General features: G+C 43.0%; 3 protein-coding genes across 7 annotated transcripts in view; all 3 read right to left on the bottom strand.

Annotated features, from left to right (window-relative positions):
• Positions 1-1,398: 1,398 nt before the first annotated feature.
• bves (blood vessel epicardial substance) lies at positions 1,399-11,282 on the bottom strand. 5 transcript variants are annotated; one of them, XM_064342887.1, is made up of 9 exons: positions 10,911-11,282; positions 8,431-8,663; positions 7,662-7,786; positions 7,082-7,269; positions 6,514-6,622; positions 5,966-6,133; positions 5,420-5,561; positions 2,991-3,055; positions 1,399-1,565 (listed from the first exon to the last, which is right to left on the bottom strand). In XM_064342887.1, exons 2-8 carry the CDS (start codon positions 8,660-8,662, stop codon positions 3,006-3,008), a joined length of 1,014 nt encoding a protein of 337 aa, XP_064198957.1. In that variant the 5' UTR covers position 8,663; positions 10,911-11,282; the 3' UTR covers positions 1,399-1,565; positions 2,991-3,005. The 5 variants fall into 5 exon arrangements, with proteins under 5 accessions (XP_064198957.1, XP_064198966.1, XP_064198950.1 ...); XM_064342896.1 differs by having other exon boundaries at positions 2,991-3,052; XM_064342880.1 differs by lacking the exon at positions 2,991-3,055 and having other exon boundaries at positions 10,911-10,933; positions 11,115-11,281.
• A 2,303-nt stretch (positions 11,283-13,585) lies between these two features.
• On the bottom strand, positions 13,586-15,921 carry popdc3 (popeye domain containing 3). The gene is made up of 3 exons (XM_064342848.1): positions 14,566-15,921; positions 14,197-14,305; positions 13,586-14,004 (listed from the first exon to the last, which is right to left on the bottom strand). Exons 1-3 carry the CDS (start codon positions 15,072-15,074, stop codon positions 13,699-13,701), a joined length of 924 nt encoding a protein of 307 aa, XP_064198918.1. The 5' UTR covers positions 15,075-15,921; the 3' UTR covers positions 13,586-13,698.
• Positions 15,922-16,049: 128 nt separating this feature from the next.
• The window catches only part of LOC135259018 (prolyl endopeptidase-like), a 29,909-nt gene continuing 25,632 nt past the window's right edge, over positions 16,050-20,326 (bottom strand). The window contains exons 14-15 of the mRNA XM_064342832.1: positions 19,278-19,434; positions 16,050-17,133 (exon numbers count right to left, since the gene is read on the bottom strand). Coding sequence (XP_064198902.1) covers positions 16,839-17,133; positions 19,278-19,434 — 452 coding nt within the window. The 3' untranslated portion in view covers positions 16,050-16,838. The remainder of the gene's footprint in view (positions 17,134-19,277; positions 19,435-20,326) is intronic.

The following is a 20,326-nucleotide window of genomic DNA, read 5'->3' as shown; positions in this document are numbered from 1 at the left end:
CAATGTAATTTTTCTGTGATATTCTAATAGAAACATAGCTAATCATGAAGGTTGATGTATCAGGTTGGTTCATTTCAGCAAACCAGTTCCATTCAAATGTGCAGTGAAGTCTGCTCCTCCTAAATGCATTTTCTGTATTCAATTTTGTTGAAATATTTTATAAAAATATTTTTAAAAATTCAAGTTGTAGTGAGAACCCTGGTGTCGGTGTTGACATATTACAGATGCTATATGCTATAATGCTAATTACTAATGCTATATTAAAGGAAAAATTCACAATTTTTTAAAACTTTCTGTAGTACATACTTAATAAGCCAATACTCTTAAAAGTTAGACAAATTATTCCAGATGACATGAAAAGTACCATGTATATGTACAGCTCTATTGATGCTCATGTTGACTTGTACCTACATTTCCAAATCAATCCTATATACATGTGCAGGACTTTGTTAATCAGCAATCACTGTCTAAATGAGATTTATATCGTTTAAACTTCATCTTGAAATACAGTACTCATAGCCATTTTCACATTCCCTTGCCTGACACTCCCATAGCACAATGCTGAGTATTTTCCTACACTGTCTACAGGATGTTGGTGAAACATTTGTTGGGAATTGGACTACAATGCCAAGTCGAAAGACCGGATTTGCAGAATAGAACATAATTATTTAAACTTTATAAAAATGAATTCAAGCTACATTTAGGATAATTACTACCACAATTATTACAAGGTACAACATATACATTTCAAAATGGGTGATTTCCTTATGATAATAGAAGATAATTATGAACGATTATGTGTAACATATGATTACATAACTACTCACACTAGAAAGCAGCTACTAATAGTTCCAGCAATCAGGAGCAGGTGGGCTAACTGTAACCCTAGTAGCAAGAATATATTTTAAAGGTGAAACCATTTTTTTCCACAATATCACCTTTTTATTGTTCTATCAATTTTTTTTTCATTAACTACTGTGTTGTCTTTACCAAATTTTTACTAAATGTGATGATGAGTTTCCTGTTCATGAGAATCAAAAACATCAACCAGGGGATGCCCCATCCATTTCAATGACACGCTCCGATTAGGATCAGAGTTATTCACATCAATTCAGCATTAAATTGCTTTGATCATTATATAAATATCTACTGAATTTATATGTGAGTGTGGATTAGAGTGGGAGTATTGACTGAAGGTGAATGCAAACATAAACCAACAGAGAGTGAATATCACATATTTCCCCTGAACAGAAATGTACCTTTATGTGTGAAAGCACTTCTCACCCATTTTTATTTTCCAATCTGGGGAGTGGGCTTTTCTGGGAGGCTAGCAGGTTCAGGATGGGATGGAAGGGTTGTAGGGATGTACCCCCTTTTCCAGGACTGTGTTAGAGGTAACCCTATGCTCCAGGATGGTGCCTGTGATTTTTAGACCTTTTCCAGGTCTTCAGTGGACATCTTGGGTGCGGGGCGGTTATTGCTCAGGGAGACAGGCTCAAAGACGTCGTCTTCTATGGCTTCCTCAATGGGCTTCATCTGCATTGCCTTTGTCGCTGGGGACTTTTCTGAAAAAGCAGCAAAAATCATAAGCTCCAGAAAAGGCGGGGTGTACACAGCTATTCACAGAGGTTTGGGCCAGTCAGGGATTTACAGGTTAGTGTATCGAGCAGAAAATGAAAACCTGTTTTGGCTCACACCACTTTGTTTTGTCATTTCCATCTTTGGTGCTGAATACATTAGCATACATTTTGGAATCAACAAGAATGACAATATGGTTGTGTGTTAAAAATCCCAGTTGGAGCACCACTGCATTCCCTTGAAGAGAAAAAAAAAACATGGAACTCCACTAGTCTGACCGTTTTACCGCATTACACTTCACAGGGAGTAACCTTTCCGATGTAAATACTTCTAATGCAAAATTTCTCATAACATGGCAGACACACTATGACCTACATTCTCACAACATGACCAACGCACACTCATCAGGGCTGACACAACTCAGTTCAGCCAATGCACAGAACATGGTAGACGTGCTCACAACATGGCAGAAGTACAATATGGCCAACATGCTCACAACATGGCCGACACGCACTTCAAGGCTGACACACACAACATGGCCGACACGCACTTCAAGGCTGACACACACAACATGGCCGACATTCTCACTACAAGGGTGACACACAACACGGCTGCCATGTTTAAACATGACATAAACAACGAGGGAATAACCAGCATACAAAATGTGGCCCAAAAAAGACACAATTGACACGGTCACTACAAAGCTCACATTCACAACGCAACGCACAACGCAATGGTCACAGAGGGCTAAGCTTTCATAATGGTCAGATTTTATGTCACCCAGTTGCTGCAGCCCAGCTGAAATTGCTAAAAAAAAGAACTCATTTGGCAAGATTACTTTCTCCTTCTTAGCATGCTAGCTTTATACACAATAGTTGAGTGCAAAAATAACACATCAATAAAAAAATCTAATACTTTATTCTTTATAATTGAAACATTTTATTCAAATCTCAGTCAAAATATTTTGTATGCTAGAGGTTTTCTATTTAAATTATGCGACTGTGGTCCACACAGCCTCTAGCGGGCCACGATGGTGACCCAGGGTCACATTAGGGTTATCAACCCCTGATTTAAAGCAAACAAGGGGCAAGGTCCCTGTTTCAACTGGAACAGTGTGCCTTTAGAGATTTCAGGGCACAATTAAATCCAGATTTGTGTTGTGATAACTGAGCCCCGTTGAACATCAAGTTAGTGGTGTATTGCACCAGCAGGCAGGTTAGTAGGACTCTCACATAGGTTAGAAAAGCACACTGAAAGCAGGGAAGAAGGTGGGTTTATTTGGTGTTTTATCCAAGGGTTTTGGCTGGTTGGTTTCAATGTCAAACTTCAACCGCAAGTTTTAGAGGAAAGAGGAAAAGGAGGCGGGCGATGGAGGAAGAGAGGAGGAGAGGAGAGGAGGAGAACAGTCTTACGATTCCTCCCCTATGTCAGGGGACCGGCTGATAGGCCTGGCCACACACATTGGGCTGAGTCACTGCTGGAGGCGACAGAAGGGGAGGGGACAGGTGTGGGAGGGGAAACAACGTCATCACAACGTCAGCAAAACGTCAGCACAACGTCAGCACAACGTTGATAATGTCAGGAGAAGAAAACCTCAGGAGAATGTGAAGTACACAAGTTTAGTGCCTGTTAGAAGAGGAAGAGGAAGAAAGTGGAAGGCACACTTCTCATCAATCACTGCTGACCAGAGGCAAAATGATTGCCTATGGATAAAGATACCCTACAGCACTGCTCTGTATTTGACAGAATGCAAGTAGGCAGCAGAGGCAGTGATCAGTGTGGAGCAGTGATTAAGAGCAGCAATGTCTTTAGCAGGCTGATATGTGAGTGATCAGTGTGGAGCAGTGCTCAAGCAGGCAGTAAGAGAACAGACTAAGATACATTGGGCTCTGGACCTAAATGTCTTGGGTTGAGAATATGGGTGCCCCAGATCCAGGCAGCTCACCTCAATCACTCTTTATGTGGGTTAACACTGTCAGCACTATTAGCTGACCAGTCTAAGGAGCATCCCCCACTTCGATTTGTGATTAGCAAGTCTCTTTACACAGAGTTCCCATCATCCCTCTTACTAGAAAAAAGCAAGAACCAGAAAACACCAAACAACCCAAGTGTGGCAGGGAAGGGTCCACACACAATAACATGGAGGAGCAGCAGGATGACAAAGGGGGTTAACACAGAACAAGGTCAGTCCAATCGCCAGGACCCATCAGGATGTTGGACAGTGACAGAACAACCAGTGAAAGCAAGAAAATCAGGACCATTGATACTAACTGGATTACCCAAATGACCAGCTCCATTTCACCTAATACAACAGAGTCATTGATTATGTATGTGTTAATACACTAAATCTGTCATTTAAGTTTTTTGCCTGACTAGTAGGTAGGCACAGGCTCCCCATTAAAAATGGGAGCAGCATTTAATTTGCACAAAGAAGTTTATTCATAATAATAATAATAATAATAATAATAATAAATCATTCAACTCCTTAACTAATCACGGTCTTCAAGCAAGACTTTAAGTACAATCAAGTGTCTTAGCACTGGGCTAAAACAAAAACCTGCACCCACACCATCCCTTTTTGGATAAGATTGGACACCCCTGCTTTATATGGTTGCATTTTTCTTTTTATTGCAATGATACTATATCCTGGTTCCGAAGAGCCACAGAGACTGCTGTCTGTTGCTTTTTCAGTGACCGATTCATAACCAAGAACCCAGGTGACCTGAGTTAACTGTAATCAACTGCTTTAACTGATCAATTGCTGTGGCACTCAAGTTACGTGTAACAACAAAAGCCCAGCAGTCCCTGCGGCTCTCCAGGACCAGGAGTGAGGACCACTGGCACAGTGCTGCTTTTCGTAGCATTAGACTTCCATCCATGTTCACTTTCCTTCCTGACTCTCCCCATATAACATCAACTAATTGTTTTTATAAATGACTCAATTAGAACCTCAGTTGTATGATTAGTCACTTGACTGTGCTGTGGAATGCCTATGGGGACCCCTGGAGGATAACCATTGAAATACAAGTTGAAATCCCCACAAGTTTTAATGCAGAAGATACACCAGTTAGATTAAGGTCTGTCTCCTTACCATTGAAGTCAAACCATTACAGTTTGATTGCATCGTATGAAATTTCATAGTGGGGGTTTATGTCCAAGGGGTTTATGACACTTCTGATGCTAAAGGATGTTCAGGTACTTGATGCATAATTTCATGAATTTTCACAAATGGCAACATAGCAGCAGAAAGTCCCATTACTCAGAGTGCTGGGTGGCTCATCTTCTAGTGCATGGATGGGCCCCACAGTCTGAAACTGAATCCAGGTCATTCCGGTGCCAACTGTGATCAGCAGGCACAGGGCAATGCACAACTGGCTCTAGCATCCTCCACGGGTGGCAGGGAGGCAGCATCTTACAGTGCACCAGAGACCCCTGCTGGGCAATCAGTGCCCACAAGTTGTTCTGTGGAGCCAAAACTGAATTCTTCCTCTGACTCATGTCTGTGCAAGTGTGAAGTGTAGAGTGATAAGAAGCAGTGGCTGACATGAACATCAGAGGAGAGCAAACGATCCAAAATTGGCAACAGATGTAGCAACGAGTGCTGCAGAGTGCGCACAATTGAGCATTCCAAAGAGAAGAGAAAAAGGGAAAAAAGCTGAAAATTCTGTTACTAAGCCAGACACTTCCAAGAGTAGAGAAGCAGAGAAGGCAGAAGGAACACACGATCCAAGCATCTGGAGGACATTTGGCAGGACCAATAAGGACCTGCATTGTGGCAGGAGTGAGCGACGAGCGTGTGAGGTGTCAGGGGTGCCATCTCCTGGGGGGGGGGGCGACTTACGGAGCGAGGACCCGGTGGAGCTTCCTCGCAGGAACTGGTTGAGGACGTCATCAGTGTCGCTGGTGCTGGCCATGCTGTTCCTCATCTGCATCATGGACAGCTGAGAGCACAGGCTGGGCTGCCGGTCCATCTTCTTCACTGCCTGCCACGCAAAGACCCCATCATCATCCTCACCATCTCGCCGGCAATAAGGCTCATTAACAGCCCATTATTTACTGTCTCACTAGATAGAGTGGGAAGTCCTTTGGAACTATTTTACACTGGAGGGTTTACTGGGATGTACAACAGCCAGTAAGACAGGTGCTTTCCACAGATTACACTAGAATAAGAGTACTTCAAAAACTGCAATACAGAAACACCCTCGACTCACTGTAACTTCACAATTCACACTCTGTAAATCAAATGGCAAATTTGCCTTTGGCATGAAATTAATTCATCTAACATTCTCACTGTGGTTTCCATTGGATACTGATTTCAGGAGGTCTGTGGTAAGAGGTTTGGATTAGAGGTCTGGCCTCATCTGGCGCGTCTCATTTGCGAAGTCACCTTGTCACTCAGAGTGGGGTCGTTCAGGGAGTACAGCTTGTTGGTAATGTCTTTGCCGATGAGGTATCTGAAGACTTCGTTCAGGAAGGAATCGGACTCTAGGAAGTATGTCAGTCTCTCTCTGGACCAGCACAGGAACTTGCAGTTCTCCTCAGCAGTGATGGTTACCTGGTGACAAGGAATCGTATATCACCACAGTGACAAAAACATGAGACCATAGGGCGGTCAGACCTCTAGTATAACAGGAGAGTTAGCATTACGGTCAGTAATTCCACTTTATTCGGCTGAATGAGCTGGCTCTACCAACACTATGAGACCATAAGAAACAGGATAGCAAACATGATACCCAGGACAGTGGGGAACCAAGTTATCAGACACCTGGCACAAAGTGGCCCATTTTCCTGGAACTAAGGTATTGGATACCTGGCATGATGTCGTACATCTATGTGGAATTGAGGTACTGAATACCTGGCACAATGTGATATTTTACCAGCAATTGAGATATAGGTTATTTGGCACAGTGTGCTAATTGTATGCGGTCATTTCACCTGGAACTTCTCGCCCCTGTTCATCTGAGTGGACCTGAATTCGGGAGAGTCGATGAAGGCATTGCTGTAGATGTTGTGGAGGAAATGGCCTCGATACGACACCTTCATTCTGTCAGAGCCAAAGATGGGGCCGTGGTTAAAACGCTGTCCATCTTGTGTGCTCAATTTTCACAAAAATGTATCCAAAACAATCTGATCACACAGGAAATGGAATAAAGTAAAAAAAAAAAAATTAAAAAACAGTCATAGCGATATAAAACAAATATCTCTACACATCAGGAATTACCCAGTGTGCCATGCAGTCCAACCATGCCTGCTCCACATAGCATACAAACCCCATGATCCTCTGGTCCCAAGACCGATTGTGAGTGAGGTAGAGAGCTGAACCTTGTGCATTGCCAGTACATAGGCAATAAGAATCCCACCAATCAAACTGCTCTGCAGATGAATGTGTGAACTGGGCAGTGGCATGGCAACCTAGCATGCAGACATTCTGGTTGGCTGATGGTGTCACACGCTGCCAGCTGATTGGATTCTGATAGGGCGCACTGGGCGGGGCACAGCATACTTTCCCTTCAGAAGGATGCTCAGGCGCTCGTCCACTGAGGTCTTGTCCTCGACCGCGTACAGCTGTCCCTTCTTCAGTGTCTGTATAGTGCAGAACTGGCCGGTCAGCCGCTGGAACATGTCCTCCCGCACGTGCAAAGGCTCAAACATCCGCTTGTACATCGACTTCAGCTCCCTGTCAATTTTAATCTGGAGACAAGAGAGAAACCTGAATTCAATCCTGGCAATTCAAGGCTGGAATAGAGACAAGAACAGACTTCTGCATCTGTAAAAGACTACCATTTAGAAAAATGTAAATATCTTATAATTACTATGGCCACGATTTTCTGAATATACTGTACAAGACCACGTTTATTTAGGGTGTACTCCTGCCTCTCGTTCAAAGCATGCTGGGATAGGCTCCATCACCTCTCGTGACTCTTATCAGGAATAAGCAGGTATAGATAATGGCTGGATGGATGGATGAACCAAAATATGTATAATCTTAAAAGAAAAAAATATATATGCATTTAATTTTTCTGAGAAACTGATGGACTCCTCCACATGGTGTTATAGGACTAAGTGGAATGGTGTGGGCTCACCGGTCTCCTTTTGTACAACAGGTAGAAGAAGTGCATGAAGTTTATGACGAGGAAAACTACATTCCAGATCATGATGTCCAGTGCACATCTGTACAGTGTTGCCCAGGCAATGAACAGGGAGCATCCTGCAGGGACCAGAGCAGGAAGTGAAATATTCCAATGAAAATAGCCCAGTGTCACATGACAACCAGAATGAAGCCTTTTTAGCAATTCCCATAGGCAGCACAGAGGACAAAGCACGACCGCATAAACATTGCTCACACTGCCCTCTTGTGGCCACAAACATCCCATGCCAAAGAAACAACAGCTGCATAACGTAAAGAAATCCTGGTAAAAACAAATTTCAAATAAAAACGAATTTCCACCTAATGTGGACAATGAAGTCTAAATTCTAAAGCATGTACCATATGACACAAATAAGAAGAGACAAACTAATTTCAGCCCAGTTAATCTACATGTCATTGCCATTTCACGTTTTGGTTTTTCCCCCTGCTCCAATTGTTATTTCATAATATACATTGGCATCGCAAATGTGTAGGGGTCATGCCAATAAAAACAATTTGAAACATCTAATTAACTTGGGGGGGTGTTCATTCACATGATTGCAGTATAGCAAAGAGAGAGCTGCAAATGTATTTTCTTTTAAAAAGATGTTAAAGCTGATTTAGGTTTTTTAAATATTACAGGAGAAATGTACCACTTTCAAATGAACTCAATCTCAGTTTCCATGGTGCTCATATGATGACTCCCTCCCGCCCTTTTAGCTCACCAGCCATGAACATGACACGCAGCAGGATCATGTGGAGGCCCAGGGTGGTGGGGATGACCAGGCCGACAGCCAGGAAGAGGTTGCCCAGGTGGAAGAGCAGGTGGTGCGCCTCCTCCCACGCCTCACAGGAAGTGACATTTTGCTCTGCTTCCGGGCCATGGGTCACGTTTGTGTCCAGGGACGCCATCATCGTCGTGTAAAACACATTCGTGACCTCTGTGGGCGTCGCCATCCTACAGCCAGTCACATGAAATCACCTTGTGTGACAAATGTTTAGCGGATGCTCTTCAACAGAGGAGAGATAAGAGTGGTGAGTGAGTGTGTGTGTGTGTGTGTTTGTGTGTGTATTACAAACAATCTAAATAAAAAGATTGTTTGTAAAAAGAGTGCTATGGATTCCCTTATTCTTAAACAGTGGCGATTTCATTTTCTGCAAATCGTATGGTGCAGTCTTTTACCTGAAAGACAACAACCACTAACTGTACAATATGCATTTAAAATCATATACTCTCATTCTTAGACATATTTCCTCAACATCTGGCATCATGGACAGACTGATGGTCCCAGATTTGAAAAGAAATGATAAATGAAAACTGACATTATATACAAGATAAAAAAGGAAGCATTCTGTACGTAGTTGGACCAGCATACATTATCTGCTCTCCTTTTACACAGAACAGAAATGAAATAACTGGTACTGCAGTAGTGTTGTCAGACCCGGGCCCTGGCAGTAAATGTACATCACAAAATCTCAAACTAATACATGTATGAGGCACGGCACGGCACACACAATGCATTTTAGATCCAGAAAATCCCTTAATCGCAGGCCCTGAAGCTGGCACTTTATGGACTAAAAGAAGAAGGTAATCAGGGCATTAAAGCAATTGAGAATATGAATTCTAATACAAATTAACTTTTCACTTTCAACCTTGTAATTCCTCTATCAAGATAAGTACAGCAATGTGGCAGCAAAGTGCAGAATTCAAGCACATGGGCTACAGGAGCCATGTCTGCCCTTCTGAAAGGACAGTCCACTTTGGCATGCCAGCACACAAATAGCAAAAGGCTCTGACAATACACAGGCCCAGAAAGGGGACCTGAGCACAGAGTCAGCCTGCCTGAAGCTGACCTGGCTGTTGGGAGAGGGACAGGCTCACACTAGAGATAGGGAGAGAGCAGTGATAGGGAGTGAGAGCAATGGGGTGCGCAGAAACACCAAAACGCGCAGAGTGGGAGGAGGAGGAAAAACACAGCTCAAAGAAAAGCAATAAGGAAGGAGGGCAATGCAGAAATGGAGGAAAACCTGGGGTTCATGTAAATGCAGACCAAATGAGCAATATAAGATCATTCAATGCAATAAAACACATCATTGTAATTTGTTTTACTATTTAATTTTCTAAACCTACCAAAAAAAATGTACATTTCAGTGAAAATTATCAGTGAACGTGCACATGTTGCATCTTTTGCGTTCTCTTAGAAATCTAATTTAAAAGCAAAACATAAGTTTAACTTCTATGGAGTTAAAAAAACTTGGTCAGACTTAATGTGACAAAAAGGTTTATAAATAGAATCAAACTATGAAAGTTAATCAGTAAGCAGTCTGGCAATCTTATAACGAATTTAAGACTACGATCCTTATGTCATTATTTTTTATTATTTAAAAGTTAGTTTGCTTAAATGTTCATTTATTTGGAACATGTAGGCTACCATCGTAATTCTATATGATCTGCCATATTTGTTCTTTGTAATAGCCATTTTCGTTTGGATTGTATTTGCAGCAGAAATTGATTATTATTTATTAATCATTTAATATCGTGAAAAATGTAACCTTTCCTCAGTTACGCCAAATATACGGTTTTAGCCTAAATCACAGAACTGAACGCTAGGCGTAAAATACAATTGGATGTACACATGATGATGTAAAACAGTAGGCAAGAAAGACGAGTCATTTAATTTTCTGATGTTGTTTTCTCATTGCATTATTATATTCTATCCAGTTTCTAAAAAATAAAAATAAAAATAAAATAAAAAATCAGCTTCTTTCCGGCAATGTACTCCTTGGTTGTAATCAACGGAGGGCGCCTATCCAAGACGTGCACTCACTGCACAGCATACAAACATGCTTATTCTTTTAGTCCCACGTTTAAAGGCATAGCCTTATCTATGGAAGTTTTACTATTAGAAAGATAACGCTATGTAACCTATATGTCACCGATAATGTAAATAATATGACCATTACAACGTACATGTTAACACCTATCAATAATTTCAGAAGAAAAATCGCAGCCGTAATAAATGATTCATCGAATACACTCAAGATTCAGATAGTTACCTATATTGACTTTAAAAGGAACGGCAAGGCGAATCGCATTTATCAAAAGCTGTAAATAACAACGAATGTTAACTTCAGTTCTGAACAACCGGAGCCCAATAATCATGTGTGCAGTGTCTCGCTTTTCTATTTAAAGTAGGCTACTCACCTAGGCTGTATGTTAATTCCTGACTGAAAAACGAAAAAATCGAATAGGTTAGCTGAATTAATAAAGTAGCCGTTCAGGCTATTACGACTTCTCTAATAGCTGAGAGGCTGGAGCGATAATCGGCGGCAAGTTTCCTCTTCAAAGAATCTTTATCCACGATCTTGAGAAATAATAATTGCCACGTTAAAGTGCTATTCAACTTACCTTTTAAACTAACGGTATGACCTAAATAAAACGTTATACAAAGGCCAAATAATTTTAAACAAAGTAAACTAGTTGCAAAAATAAAGGAGCTATAAATGTTAATCCGTGAGAGTTGGGGGCTGTTCAACGTGAGACGCGCATTCCAGCGAGCTGACAGGCATCGACTAAAATGGGCAAGAAGCGAGAACAGCCGTCAACACCCACGTTGCTTCTCATACGCACCCACAAATGCGAGCAACAGGGGGCGACAAAGAATGTTTTTAGTTTTCAGATTTTCATATTTCCACATAAGAATCCTTTAAATCCAGATACACTTTGTTGGAAGAAAATGGTCATACGTCTCAAGTGCATGTATAAGACAAATTTATTCACATACATTCATGGTAAACATAATAAAATAAATAATAAAAATCAAATATCGCTATAAAGACATTCAATTCTGAGTTCAAGTAAGTCAGTCACTCATGAATTCAGGCACGTACTGTAGTACTCAATTAAATATTGTACAGTATGGTTAAAGGATGCTGTAGCTAGGCCTACCAAGGATATGGTTAGCGGGGGCACAGTTAAACTGTGCCGTAAAAGTAAGTACTTAAGGTCTCAGTCGGTATTAACGTATGACAGAGTAAGATAAGACGTTCGACTGATCAACACATACAGCCGGGCCTAAGTGCAGCTTACTAGTATACTTAAGATGCACTTAGACCCGGCTGGATGTTTTGATCAGTCTAACGTCTAAAGTCTCTGATAATGTACTCTTATGAAGTCAAAATTAAATAACCTGGTGTAGGCAAACTGAATCAATGTTTGTAACAATACGTGTGCAGCAAGTAATTTGTCAAACGATTACGATTACGTATCAATGGCTCCTTTACACGAGGACGACGTTTACTAATCGTGTTTTGACAAATGCAGAGTATTCACTTCACCTATGCCAATTATCTGGGTTTGAAAGCAAAGTCATGTTGGTATGGGGAGAAAAAAAAAAGTTTCCGGAACACTTTCTTACAAAGTGAAGCCATGGAGCCAAATATGGAAACACACAGCACAGATCACTGCACGCTGATAGAGAGAAAATAACAACATGCAGAGGTTATTTTCGTCTCCGGCATCTGGTGAGCTATGTCGGGGGCTAAATAGCTCAGGAGGTAAGACCGATTGTCTGGCAGTCGGAGGGTTGCCGGTTCAAACCCCGCCCTGGGCATGTCGAAGTGTCCTTGAGCAGGACACCTAACCCCTAACTGCTCTGGCGAATGAGAGGCATCAATTGTAAAGCGCTTTGGATAAAAGCGCTATATAAATGCAGTCCATTTGATGAAATGTTCAATACAGCACACGTGCAGGTGCACGCCTCCAGAAATCAGCACCGCGGACAGCGCCGAATAACGAAGGTACACGCATATCTGTAATCCTAGTCTCGCTGCAGTTTTGCTACAGGCAACGGAAGAAATTAATGCTATAAAGTGAAAACAGAGACAAATGATATAACAGTTTAAAAATGATACACGTTAAAACACGAATTTACTGGATGGTGAAAAGAGCTTAAGGTCCTAAAAAGGTAGCCTATCTAAAAAAGTAGGCCTAGGCATACTGCACAGTACCGCCCGAATTAAGTAATCATAGGTGCAAATTCCAAAATCAGTCAACAATCACTAAATGAAACATCTGTCAGTCAAATACATGTTCATTAATGGGTTACACATTTTCCAGAAAAAAAGTTGTATCTTTTTCTTAAACCAAAACGGCAAACTGAGTTCTAAATATAACCCATAGACGTTAAACAGTTTTTGTGAGGGTAAACAGATCAAAGTGATTGAATTACAGATAGTAACAAGAAGGTCAACACCTGGAGAATAAGAAAGCAATCTTAAAATAAATACTAGTCTGCATTTATTAGACAGTAGCCTACACACCTAATCAACAATCTGAGTATTTTGAAAGCACGTTCTAACCATGCTGGAGGGACTGTCTTTCAGTTCATCTTTGCTTTCACTAGACTTGACAAGCTTATTTTGACGCCGGAAGTGCGGGATCCCCAAACATGAGCGCGCATTCCAGTTGTGACACGAACACGCCACCAGTTGCTAAATAAAGTCACCGCGCTTGTGACAGACTGCAGTGTACTAAATTTAAACTGACTCGGGTCACACCTCTATTGGGGTTTCATTATAGGTCGCTCACAGCGATGACACAGGCTGACACGTTCATACTCAGGTCCTAGTGCAAATAAGTAGCTACTGCAACTGTTCGTGTCCAGTGGGTATATGAATAAATAACGCTGGACCTGGTCTCATACCGAATGCAGACCTCAGGAATTTGTACCCCAGCTAGGAAGGACCATAACTATTTGGGATAGTTCAATTAATCGAGCTCAGTTCTTAGAAACGAAACGGATAGCTCTTCATTAGATCTGCGTCCACTAATAGCACATTATCATTCGTTCAGTGCAATCAAGTATACATGGAAAACAAATAGATACGTGAAACATTTTTGTCTGACTGACGTCAAGACGATGCAAACAAAAAATTATTATACCAGGACAAAACACTAAAACAGTATGGAAGACCACGGCCTAGTGGACTAATCAGGTAGTGGTCGGTATCGGGGTGCTTCGGCTGTGCTCCCCTTGGTGGTCCGGGACACTCAGAAATAACCCGGCCTGATCTAATTCAGGCCCCGGCACATGGCAAAAACTGGGTAACCGGAGATCATATCTGAACCCGCGGTTGTCGAAAGCCTTGTCGTTGAGTGAAAACAGTTTGTCCGCGATGTCATTCCTGACAAGAAGGGCGAAAACCTTCGCAATATAGCGATGTTTGGCGAAGAGCAGATATAGCTTCTTGCGTCTCCAAGCAACATATCGACAGGGGTTGTCGGCACGTAATGTCACCTAAAAGAAGATATACAGAAAATGATGAGTTGACATTTCCCCCCTGCCCACGCAACCCACCCTCCTCAGAATGATTTCAAGACATTTCTAAAATCCTAACTACGTTAATTTATCTCTTACACGCATCGTGTTATACTCGAAGTTGAGACTATTCGGATTCTGAAGGAAAAGTTGGGCGCGTTGATAACACACCTGAAAAACACCATCCTCAGACGGTCGGAGAGAATCCCACTCAGGAGAGTCTATGAACTGGAACGGATAAATGTTGTGTAAAAAGTCCCCGTTTACCGTCACTCGAATTCTGTAAGTGGTAAAAATAAAGTCTGTTGTTTATCAAGTTATTTTATAAACACAGTAAAATGTCCAGAGTTAATTCAACTCTTAACAGATAGCATTTGGTCCCACTCCGGAATGTGGGACCAAATGTTATGTTGGGAGTTGAATTAACAGTTAGAGTTCAATTAACACTGGACATTCCATTGTGTAGGCTACAGAAAATTCAAGTTAATATTTTAAAAGATTATCGAGAATTAGATTAATTTAGATTAATTGACCACCGACCTTCCTGACAGAAGCACAGAAAGTTTATCAATTGCAGTTTTTCCTTCCATGGCAAAGTAGTGATCCTTCTCGATGGTGTGAATTTCCCCATCGGTGCAAGCCACGATCTTGCCGTACTGTGTGAGGGATACTCCCAGCCGTTTGAACAAGTAGCCATAGAGATCTTGAAGTTCCTTATCGAACGTGACGCTCCGAAGCCGATAGGCGACGTGCACGATCTGCACCACGCAGACCACAAAAAGGACAAAATTCCACGAGAACGTGTCCGTGGTACAGGCGTCCGACCAAGCCCAGATTGAGGAGCAGAAGAACCCGAGCGCCAGGAAGAAAAACAGGTAAAGTAACCCATAGAACCCGCTGCCTCCCATGAAGCCCAAAACTAAGAAAATATTGGCCAGGTAAAACACGGACCCCTCCGGATTTTCCTTCCAGTTTGTGCAGACTGGGTGCGTATCCTCTCCCTCGCCCGAACTCAAGTTGGCGCTGGGGAACTGGTACGGTGAGTCCATTGTAGAGGACGACAAACTCTTACTTTTTTGCTTTACAGAAAGGGATAAGCCGACACTTATACAGTGACAACACTACATTGTTTTCAGTCGTAGTCCAATATTAAGCTTAGTAATTTCTGTAACCAACGAGAGAAAAACATATGGGTTGAAACGTCATCCTCAGACCGAAAAAGTAATCGCGTGTAGCCTACATGCCATCTCTCAAAATATGATACGCATGACGCCTAGTGCTCCACTCGGTCCTGACGCCCGACAGTTCATCAATTGACTGGCGCCCGACAGATGTCAACCCCTGCAATAGACACCCTTTGAGAGAGAGAGGGAGAAAGACTTTTAGGAAGAACGATATAGATGCCGCAACGAGTGTTATGCTAACTGGAAAGCAGTCATCCTTGCATGGTGTAAGCGTAACAGGAACATGAAAACGAGATCGAGCGGGACTGCAGGAGCCAGTCTGAAACCAGTCCCTAGTAACGGACGAATAGGTACACCGAACGAACAGCGTAACTGATTTTACTCTAACCGCATTTTTTGACCGCTCTATTAAAGTTCGCGGTAGCTTCAAGTTTCATTATCAATCATACGTCCCGTTAAGATAACTTCAAAAACCACAACGTGAATGGTTGTCAGTTTGACCGCATTTAAGGTTTTAATTGATCTATTCTGCAAGTATTCATTCAATATAGCTTCATATAACTCCATTAGCGTATAATAAGGGTCTATTAACATAACGAGGCGTGAATATTACCTCATTCTCAGGTGATCAAAGGCCATTCATCCAGACAATAGTGAAACGGATTGATTTGTTACAACAATCAGCCGCTCCCTAGGACTGGACTTGGGCAGTCTTAAATGGGGGGGAAAATCTGCAAGTACTGAGAGGCTACATGTAATTTTAGACAGTTTCTGAAAAGGAAACTCATTTTATGCAGCCATGATAGTTTATTTTCAGATGGAAACAATAAATAAAAACTGTTGTTCAAAATGCAATGTTTTTATTGTGGTTGCGTAGTTTTTTCCTTTGACAGGTAAACAAACAGCTTGTCCAGAGGTAGAACCTTATCAGAACCCAGACTGTGGGCATGTGCGCGTGTACACACACAGGCACGCGCGCAGACACACGCACAGGCACACCTGCACATACATACACCCAGAAAAATGTGTTAAAAGCTCAGTTTCTATCTTAGCTTAAAACAGACGCTGAACAACAAGTGTTTCGTGCTTTTTTTAAACGACAAATAAATAACACCCGATCTCAGGTGACTTCCAGGACACCGAGCCCCAGGGAAGTGGCTGCTTAGCGCGTGCGCCGTTTGTGGTCGGGCTATAACAACCGTGTTTCCAAATACATACGTCTCGGGGAAGTCGTGGGCGGGGCTCTAATGAATAATGACTCTGCTTACATGAGGAAGTTTGTGAGCCACGTAAAGCACACAGAGGAAATGAACTGCGTTAAGAGTGCTGGGCACTGGAAGTGGTTCTCATTAGAGTACCCTTCAGACATCCCTGCTGGGGCTGCCATCTCTGTCCCACTTCTGGGGTGCCCCTTTTCCCTCTAACTGGGGCAATAAAATCCGCCACAGCCGGGAAGCAGAACTGCAAACTTTATAATGTGACCCAATATCCAATTAGACGCGCATTTCCCAGTGTGAACCAAGTCCCATTTCTGTGACAGGGAAGATGGGTGGAGGGGTGGAGCGAGGTAGGAGGAGAGGAGGAGGAGAAAGGAGGGTAGGAGAAGGGAGAAGAGAGAGGACGGAGCTCTTATTTGACCCAGGCGATGTCCAGGCAGCGGGCTATGAAGGCGTACGTGTCGGCCACCTCCTGGATGACCTTGCTGGTGGGCTTGCCCGCCCCGTGGCCGGACTTGGTGTCCACGTGGATGAAGAGCGGGTTGGTCTGCTTCGGGCAGCGGCCGACCACGTGCTGCAGCGTGGCGATGTACTTCAGCGAGTGCAGGGGCACCACCCGGTCGTCATGGTCACCAGTCAGCAGCAGAACCGCCGGGTACTGGACCCCGTCCCCCTCCGGGATCCGGATGTTGTGGAGCGGGGAATACCTGAGAGAGAGAGAGAGAGAGAGAGAGAGAGAGAGACGGACAGAGAGAGAAAGGAAAAAAGCAAAGGAATGAGAAAAATAGGAAAGGCAAAGAAGAGAGTGAGAGGGAGAGACTCAAACACATGCACACACACACACGCGCACACACGCACAGACAGACAGACAGACAAACACACACACTTGTGCACACAAACAGTAAGGCACAGACACAAACACAACGTTTGTCTCAAGTTTTCATCTCCAACAATTCCTTCGAGAAAGCATAACACTTTTTTAATTTAGAGATACAATCAACAACTTTGTTTAGCAAAACCTTCAGAGAATTTCAATCTGTTCTGTCTGCTGGATTAATCAGCCAAAAAGTGACTGCAGATGATTGTTTTTTTTTTTTGTTGTTTTTTTTTAATACTGATTCAGTTTTAGATTAAATCATTCACAGATGAAGACCCCAAAACTCAGTCAAGCTGTTATGATTCCAAGTCTCCAAGGAGGATTGCAAAGAAATCAAGGGGAGGGGGGGCAGGGGGGGGTGGTTGATTGAGCGTTATATAAAAATTAGCTACAGAAGATATTTCAAGTCGAGCTCTGCCAGCAGAACAAGACTGTATATAAAAAAAAGGTAAAGGTAACTGAAGATACGTTTTGTTCACTCAAGTACTTGTCATAACAACAGCCTATCAAATCATTTAGTAGAAGCACTGAACCTTTGCAATGTTCTAGCCCAGGGGCGCACAAGCTTTTTCAGCGATGACCCAAATATATCAATCCTTGCTTTTCGCGACCCAACCTGATGTCATTTTCATGAATAACAATTCACTGTTTTTAATACCAAAGAGCTAAATGAAAGGAAAAGGTTAGCAGGCAATTCATCGCAGAAAGCATGGTCACATTAACAGAATTAAGGCTTTATCAATGAAGCCCAGTATGGGTAAAGTGCTCAAAGCTGCCAGACAGAAAACCGTACAAAAACACTAAATATTTCTTCTCATTAGCATTACAGTCATCGTCAGTGAGACTCTTTTTAATGGGACGCATCAGTCTCTTATCCATTTCCCCGTCGGAAAATTTAAACACTTTAGCTCATATTTCAACACAGCCAGTATTTCAGGAATGTTACTGATTTGTTTATGTCAAGAGCACAAAAATACGCAATCACGATGATTAGACAAAGCCGCTAACTATCTTACATAGTCTGAGCAATAAACTATTTAATTAGGTAGAATCGGCGCTGTGTCGTGGAGTGCAGTAGGAATGATGCACCAGTCAATATTAAAGCAGGCATTTACGTGGTCATATGAAATACACTGCCATGGGTAAACAGTACAAAATGTGTTTTAACTAGTTTTATTATATATATATAGTATTTATTTAAATAAACATAGAATAACGTTATGAATACTAACACTTTTTTCATACAGGCCTAATTTCATTGCAATGTTACTGTAGCCTACTTGAAACCATGACCAAATAGATATCCCCCATGACCCAGGTTTGACTGGCTGACTCATAGCTAGCCAAGCAAGAGCAGCAGCTTGGTAGAGCGGAGTAGGAATTACGTGGGTCGCTCTCTCTTCATTGGAAATGAATGGCTTCTGGCGAGAGTACCACAGGAATGGTGTGTTTGGTGTAAATCCGGGGTAACTCAATGATTTTACAACCCAATAGGCATCTCCTGCAACCCAAACTTAGGTGGCGACCCATTGCTTGTGCACTGCTGTTCTAGTTCACTCTGGACACCGGTGGATACACCCCCTGGACCAGAGGAGGGCAAGGAGGGCTGCATCTTCTGAATTCCATGCCAAGTTCTTGCCTTCATTATTTAATTAGCAAACACCTTATGACATTTTAGCTGCACTTTGTGCATGAATGACAGTCAAGACAGTTCTAGTGTTCCAATATGAAACATGTTACTGTGGTCTAATGTACGAAAGAACCAGTGTTGGTGTACGCAGCCAATTAGCCAAAGAAAATAATGGAAACAAAAACCTGTAGCCATTCCGGCTCTCGGTTACCGGAGTTGCCCACCGCTGCCATAGACACCAGGGGAAACACTGAGCCCACAGATGGGCCGTACAGCCTGCTCATCATACAGACACCCCTCTGTACGTATGCGCACCCTGTCCTTCACCCGCCAGGCTCACTCACTTTATTAGCCAGTTGTACTGCTCCTTGTTGTCGGAGCAGCCGAAGTCGGTGGTCCAGGCGTGGCCGATGGTGAACTTGTGGAACTTTAGCATGTCCATCACCCCCACCTGAGCCACCGCGCAGCCAAAGAGCTCTGGACGCTGATTCACACACGCCGCTGCGGAGGGCAGGGAGAGAGAGAGGGAGTATGTATGAGAGGGAGGGAGAGAGAGAGGGAGTGTGTATGTGAGGGAGGGAGAGAGAGAGTGTGTATGAGGGAGAGAGAGAGGGAGTGTGTATGTGAGAGAGGGAGAGAGAGAGAGAGAGAGAGAGAGAGAGAGTGTATGTGAGGGAGGGAGAGAGAGAGAGAGGGAGTGTGTATGTGAGGGAGGGAGAGAGAGAGGGAGTGTGTATGTGAGGGAGGGAGAGAGAGAGAGAGGGAGTGTGTATGTGAGGGAGGGAGAGAGAGAGAGAGTGTGTATGTGAGGAGGAGGAGAGAGAGGAGTGTATGTGAGGGAGGGAGAGAGAGAGAGGGAGTGTGTATGTGAGGGAGGGAGAGAGAGAGAGAGTGTGTATGTGAGGGGGGGAGAGAGAGAGAGTCTTGTTGTGGCAGTCGTGGAGGGTGGGAGGGAGATGGGAACTGTGTATACTGAGGGAGGAGGGACGTGATGAAACGCAGCTGTGAGGGAGTGGGAGGAGGGAGGGAGAGAGAGAGAGAGTGTGTATGAGAGGGAGAGAGAGAGAGAGGGAGTGTGTATGTGAGGGAGGGAGAGAGAGAGGGAGTGTGTATGAGAGGGAGGGAGAGAGAGAGAGAGAGAGAGAGAGGGAGTGTGTATGAGAGGGAGGGGGAGAGAGAGAGAGTGTGTGTATGTGAGGGAGAGAGGTAGAGTATTTGTGAGGAAGAGAGGACCTGCAGCCCCACGAGTGCACACATTTCACCTAGTCATATCCTGAGTAATATTATTTATCACATAAAAAAAATACTAATGATCCTTTCACTACTGTTCTTGTTATTATGATCATTTTATTTTGGATCACTTCCATTACCCAGTAAGGCTGAATTTTACGGC

This window comes from Anguilla rostrata, chromosome 1 (assembly GCF_018555375.3).
Source record: "Anguilla rostrata isolate EN2019 chromosome 1, ASM1855537v3, whole genome shotgun sequence".
NCBI lineage: Eukaryota > Metazoa > Chordata > Actinopteri > Anguilliformes > Anguillidae > Anguilla > Anguilla rostrata.
This window is presented reverse-complemented; position numbering and strand designations above follow the sequence as displayed.